At 37.9% G+C, this 7,205-nt stretch overlaps 1 protein-coding gene across 1 annotated transcript; it reads right to left on the bottom strand.

The window, feature by feature from the left end:
- Window positions 1-356: 356 nt before the first annotated feature.
- On the bottom strand, window positions 357-2,184 carry LOC143594504 (serine/threonine-protein kinase-like protein ACR4). The gene has a single exon (XM_077073802.1). The coding sequence runs from the start codon at window positions 1,661-1,663 to the stop codon at window positions 599-601; it is 1,065 nt and encodes a 354-aa protein (XP_076929917.1). The 5' UTR covers window positions 1,664-2,184; the 3' UTR covers window positions 357-598.
- Window positions 2,185-7,205: the final 5,021 nt, after the last annotated feature.

Here is a 7,205-nt window from a genome sequence, read left to right as displayed (position 1 = left end):
TGCAAAAGAAGGCCGTTCAACGAACCCAACCAACTACATGGTCGGTTTTCGGTTCGATAGAGCGATTCAATCCGGTTCTAAAAATAGTACTAATAATAATAACATTAATCTCTAAGCTACGCCATGTTGATAAGTTATACCGCGATAGAAGCATCACCTCATACGTTATTGATGCATTATTCATGTTTAATCACGCTTGTACAAATAGACACAAGTAGTTAATATTATCATGTTTAATTTCATATCAATTTATTATATTAATTTCATGGGATTTGTTTGACTAGATTCCAAAGTCAAATTCTTAATTGGAAATTTTCTACAATTAGTTGACCAAACATGAAACTGGTGACCAAACCAACACACATCTTTGTTTAATCGTTACATTTGTGCCACACTTATGGATTATAACTCAAGATTGGCTTGTAACATGATTAAAATCAATATTTATACAGCTATACACTAAATGATTCAAGTATAAATGTACTTCCACCGACAAAAAAAGAAAAAAAAATCATCCACGATAGATCTTTGCATCAATCGATGAAAATCTTTGGTTTAAATGAAACTACGTAGAAATAAGAAAGACTATTTTTTTACCCTAAAACGACCCAGTACCAGAAAGCCTTACTTCATCTTCTAAGTCATTCAAAATAGCCGCAACTTGACCTATCAAAGGCCGGTTTTTCCTAGAATTACTAACACAAGCACTAGCAACTTTAGCCAATCTAACAAGAGGCTTAATATCATTATTAGGGACCATTAACCTTGGATCCAAAAGCTCATCCATTTTCAATTCTTTAATCAATGGCAAACTCCACTTCACAATCAACCCTCCTTCACTTCTCCTACCACTTAACAACTCCAACAAAACCACCCCTAAACCATACACATCACTTTCTTTAGAACCACCTTTCGGTTCGAGCCAATATTCGCCGTCAACATAGCCCATGACCCCTTCTTTCTCATTGGGTGCTAAGAAAGATAGACCATAATCACAAATCTTGGCACTAAACTTCACATCTATTAAGATGTTAGAAGGCTTGACACACCCATGCACCACATGTGGTGCCATCACTTCATGCAAGTACTCTAGTCCACGAGCCACACCAGCCGCAACCCTCAACCGTCGGCCCCAATCCAATAAAGACGCGCCATCTACGTTTTGATGTAGGTAGAAGTCCAAACTCATCATGCCCAAAAACTCCATTACCACAATTCTTTCTCCGGGACCTTCCGAAAACCCTAATATGGATAACACATTAGGGTGGTTAGCTAAAGCTAACCACTTTAGTATGGAGGAAAACCCTAATCCTCCACCTACACCATCGTTTCTTAAAACGAAACGCGGGTGGATTCTTTTGACCGCGACTAATTCACCTCCAGCTAACACGGCTGCATACACGGTCCCTAACCTCCCCTTTCCGATTATTCTTCTTTCGCTAAATCCATCGGTTGCAACATCAATGTCTACCAAACTGTAGGGTGATGCACAAAGCTTTACGGACGGGCTTTCTTGATCGGATGCTTGATCATGAACCACATGGTTTGAATTTGTGTTCTTCTTTCTTAACAATATGAAGATAAATAAGATGATGAAGAAGAAGATTAATAATATAAGAAAGGCAAGAACAAAGTAGTATACTATGTTTTCAGTAATCTTCATGTTGGAGACCAAGATGAAAAGGTTTTTGAATTATTTGTTGTAGCAAAGAATATTGAATATTTCTTGTGGTTTGGTGAGAGAAATACAAGATGGTGAAGAAAAGTCAAGCCGACTAATTAAGAAAGAAACAAGATGTTAGATAGGAAGTTGGATGTGTTTCAATATATATAGAGAGAGAAAGAGAGAGATTTGACTTGGAATGTGAACACTTAGAAATTGTGATATGGAGGATATAGTAAGAGGTTATATTGATCTTTTACTTGTCAAGATCTCACTTGTCTTATAATAGTTTCTTTTTAATTTTAGTTAGGCACCTTAATTTTAATCGTACTCGATTTACCTGACCTGATCCGATTTCACATGTACACGGTTAATTTATCTCGAGAAAACATGTTGCCTGAATACCAGGCCAAAAGCTGATTGCTATTATGGTCGGCTATTGTTAGACCTTTAAACATAAAAACCTGAATAACCAAAACTAAATTGGTTCAACTTTTGACATGTTACCAAGAATTCGTGAATACACAAACGTTCAAAATAGTGAGGGTTATGTTCTTGTCTTGAATTACCTCTATGCGGATCCAAGACTCTAAAATAGTATTTCGAATACACATCAAGGACTCCAACCAAAAAGGTTTACCTTTAACGGGACCCAAGACTCTCAACTGTAGCCACTAAAAGTATACAAAGCTAGACTGCTTTCCAATTTGGAACGGAGATCTTTAGTAGAAAAGGATACACCATTTGTCATGTAATCTTGATTCTTGAAAGCTAATTTTTTCTTTTATAAAAATCCCCCCCTCCCCAATAGCTCGAAAATTCTTCCAAGTACCCGTGATATTCGGTTTTAAAGGCAAACAAAGATTCCTCCTTGGATTATAGTGAATTAAAGCAATAACCGGAAACCAAAGAGAGAAGAGTTAGGTTCCATTTTCACTCTCCAATGCCATTTACTAAACGAGTCACGAAGCGAGTACTCAAACCCCAAACCACCATTTAGTTTTGAATCCGTAACCTTCTTCCATGAAATCCAATGAATTTTTTTCATTAGAATTTGAGCCCAACCAAGAAACTGTTTCATTTTTTTTATCCATTCACATATCTTTAAATCCAAAATTACATTATTTATCTTTCTTTTTCAATTAAATAATACATTTTATACCTTATACCTTTATCAATATATTAAAATCTCCTTCAGCTCTCAACCACTTTCAATAAATATAAAAAAATTTATAGGGTGCTACAAAAACTTTTCAAATATACAGAAAAATCATTGTATTTTCTCTCTCTCCCGCTCACAACACCCTAAACCACTCTAAATTATAAAATCTCTCTCGCAAAATTTGATGGGTTGAATGAGAATGCTCTAGAGGAAGACTCTTTAAAAATGCTTTAATCATAGATAATTTATCCTCAAAAGATAAAGCTTTAGCCTTGCAAGTGGATAGCTGGAAGTTGAAAATGTTAACCGTTTCCGAATATTTAATGTGATTCAAATTAGCACCAATAGTAATCCCCAAGTAATGAAAATGAAAACTACCAGATTTGTTAGAGTATCCGGGGCATCGCGTGATGGAGAAACCATCACGCGTGATGGGATTTGCTACACCGCCGCCACTAGCTAATCACGCGTGAAGGAGGGAGTTTGCGTGATGACCATCACGCGTGGTGGAGGGTGAAAACCAAGAAAAAGAGCCTTTGGGATGACCGTTGGAAACTTGGGAAAATTTTAAAAAAAACAAATTTTACCTATATAAATAACTACAATATATCTTCAAAATACACAAATCCAACTCAAAAACCTCCCCTTAATTCACAACAAAAAAATATGGAATTTCCGAAACACTCGATGCCCTTAGACACCGATAACTCTTCGTCTTCGGACGATGACATTCTCGAATGGTTTCCGTTGCTATATAACGAACTTGAAGACCCGAGCCGTCCAAAGAAAAAAATGGTGGAGCGTGATCGTATACATGCCCACGACGTGCTAATGAACGACTATTTTGTGGAGGAGCCGAAATACAATGACGAGACGTTTAGGGAACGCTTTCGTTTGCCGAAATCTTTATTTTTAAAGATTGTAGCCGACGTCGAATCAAACGAAGAATGGTTTCATGAATCTTACGACGCGAGGGGTAAACGTAGTTTTACGGCGATTCAAAAATGCACATCCGCTATTCGTCAACTAGCGACAGGTAACCCACCCGACCAATTCGATGAATACTTACAAATAGCTGAGAGAACTTCACGTGAATGTCTACAATTATTTTGTAACGCGATTATAAAATTGTATGCTAAAGGGTTTCTACGAAGACCAGCGAGACACGACATTACACGTCTTTACGCCGCGCACGAGGCTAGATGGCATTTTCCAAGGATGCTCGGTAGCATCGATTGTACACATATCGAATGGAGGAATTGTCCACGGGAGTTGCGAGGGGCGTATGTTAGGGGTGACATCAAACGACCGACCATCTCACTAGAAGCAGTTGTGTCAAATGATTTATGGATTTGGCATTCTTATTTTGGTGTTCCCGGCTCAAACAACGACATCACTGTTCTGTACACATCACCGTTGTTTCAGAGCGTAACAAATGGCACCGCACCTTTCTGTCCGTACTTTGTCAACGAGAGATATTACAGACGTGGCTACTATCTTGTCGACGGTATCTACCCGCAATGGTCTGTTTTTGTGAAAGCCTTTTCGTTTCCTGTCGAGACCAATGAAAAGGCTTTCAAGAAGTTGCAAGAATCGGCAAGAAAAGATGTCGAGAGAGATTTCGGTGTTTTAAAGGGTAGATGGTGCATACTCAGTCGACCGGTTCATGCAATGAAAAAACCCACGATCTCTAGCTACGTGTATGCATGCATCATATTACACAATATGTTAATAAAAGAAGATTGAAATGCAATTTCTCCGGATTGGGGTACCGGATCCTCCGACTCAAGTTCCCGTTCCCGATGATGTCCAATTAGACTTGCGGGATGAAGATATTCATCATCGGTTGAGGTGGGATCTTGTTGCGCATATAGGTTCTTTAGGTTTGGAATTTCCGGAGTCATACGAGGAGTAGACGTTTATTGTAACTTTTATTTTTTATTTCTAAATTTTAAGTTGAATTATGTTCAATTAAACTATTGTTTTTTTTAGTAATATATATATATTTTTTTAAGTTGCAAAAAAAAAAACAAAACAAAAACAAAAAAATTCCATCACACATCACCACCCATAGTAAAAAAACCTATCACATGTGATGGATTTGAGATTGGTAATGTGGCATCAACTGATTGGGTGGGGTGTGTGATGAGTGATGCCATCACATCCACCACCCCTCCCCCCCCCCCCCCCCCCCATAGTATATATATATATTTTTTTAAGTTGCAGAAAAAAACAAAACAAAAACAAAAAAATTCCATCACGCACCACCACCCATAGTAAAAAACCTATCACATGTGATGGATTTGAGGTTGGTAATGTGGCATCAACTGATTGGGTGGGGTGTGTGATGAGTGATGCCATCACATCCACCACCCCTCTGATGAGTGATGCCATCACATCCACCACCCCTCCCCCCCCCCCCCAGTATTTTGTGGGGGTGAACAATACTGAGCAGTTAAAACAACCTAATGAAAACACCCTCAACACAATGCATATGCAAACAAATCTCATCTCCTCACTCTATATAAGACCATCTCCAGTGTTAAGAGGGCATTTATGCGCTCTTAACTGCTCAGTCACATTCTTATAAATTCTTAAAAAAAATCCAACAATAGTTTTCATTAGTGATGCCATCACATCCACCACCCCTCCCCCCCCCCCCCCCCCCCTTATGGAGTATTTTCAGCATGATCATTCATAAGCTCATCCTATAAACCATTCCCATAAATTTTGCTCTTATAATAATTCACTATAAGATCGAAGGAAAGATAAAAACACCAAAGAATCAGAGCCAAGTTCTTAAAAGTGGCATCCTTCACCTAGGTATAAAAACGGGGTTGGTGTATGATATTAATATGCAGGCGCCGTGTAATAATACCTTGGTTTACTATGAAAGGGAGGTTTAGGTATATAAATATGGGTGACAATACTAAGAAATCACATGATATGTTGTTGGAAGCACTTAGTCGTGTGCGGACATATTATAATAAACTCATATATACTTTACAGGTTTGTTGTGGAACGCACATAACCATCATGTACTTTCATGCCTATGTAACATGGATCACGTGGTCAAGTTTTGGTCTAGTGAGGAAAAAACCTTGATTTTGATCACAACTCTTTAATATACTCATTTAGAATTGCTTACATGCGTTTGGTGTATGTAAGCAAACGCATACATACACGTGATCCATGTGTGTGATGAGTGATGCCATCACATCCACCACCCCTCTGATGAGTGATGCCATCACATCCACCACCCCTCCCCCCCCCCCCCCCCAGTATTTTGTGGGGGTGAACAATACTGAGCAGTTAAAACAACCTAATGAAAACACCCTCAACACAATGCATATGCAAACAAATCTCATCTCCTCACTCTATATAAGACCATCTCCAGTGTTAAGAGGGCATTTATGCGCTCTTAACTGCTCAGTCACATTCTTATAAATTCTTAAAAAAAATCCAACAATAGTTTTCATTAGTGATGCCATCACATCCACCACCCCTCCCCCCCCCCCCCCCCCCCTTATGGAGTATTTTCAGCATGATCATTCATAAGCTCATCCTATAAACCATTCCCATAAATTTTGCTCTTATAATAATTCACTATAAGATCGAAGGAAAGATAAAAACACCAAAGAATCAGAGCCAAGTTCTTAAAAGTGGCATCCTTCACCTAGGTATAAAAACGGGGTTGGTGTATGATATTAATATGCAGGCGCCGTGTAATAATACCTTGGTTTACTATGAAAGGGAGGTTTAGGTATATAAATATGGGTGACAATACTAAGAAATCACATGATATGTTGTTGGAAGCACTTAGTCGTGTGCGGACATATTATAATAAACTCATATATACTTTACAGGTTTGTTGTGGAACGCACATAACCATCATGTACTTTCATGCCTATGTAACATGGATCACGTGGTCAAGTTTTGGTCTAGTGAGGAAAAAACCTTGATTTTGATCACAACTCTTTAATATACTCATTTAGAATTGCTTACATGCGTTTGGTGTATGTTTTAAGTCACTCAATCAAAGAAAGAAAAAAAAAGTAAAGAGCCATAGATGGACCGAGTTGGATGCTTAATCTCGAGTTCTTTACATCTGTATTACGAGCTTCTTTTGAACTGCATTATGGTCTCGCTTACACACTCGTTTCTATATCGATTATACGTTAGAAAGTAACATTTAGTTGGAATTTTATACATATGTTATATTTAAAAATCTGCCGCTACTAGTGCCTACTTGTATAGTTGTACTATACTTAAAAAACGGGAACCCTTTTTGGTATATAAATAAATTTAATGTTTATTATAAACAGAATCTGTATAGACCCAACGCCAACTCTTCTTATTACCTTTTAAATTTCCATTTTT

The sequence above is a fragment of the Bidens hawaiensis genome, unplaced genomic scaffold (assembly GCF_021521415.1).
Source record: "Bidens hawaiensis isolate Kalapana, Puna unplaced genomic scaffold, B.hawaiensis_p1.1 tig00043728_1, whole genome shotgun sequence".
NCBI classification, from domain to species: domain Eukaryota; kingdom Viridiplantae; phylum Streptophyta; class Magnoliopsida; order Asterales; family Asteraceae; genus Bidens; species Bidens hawaiensis.
The sequence above is the reverse complement of the archived record's forward strand: the minus strand, read 5'-3'. Positions and strand labels throughout refer to the sequence as shown.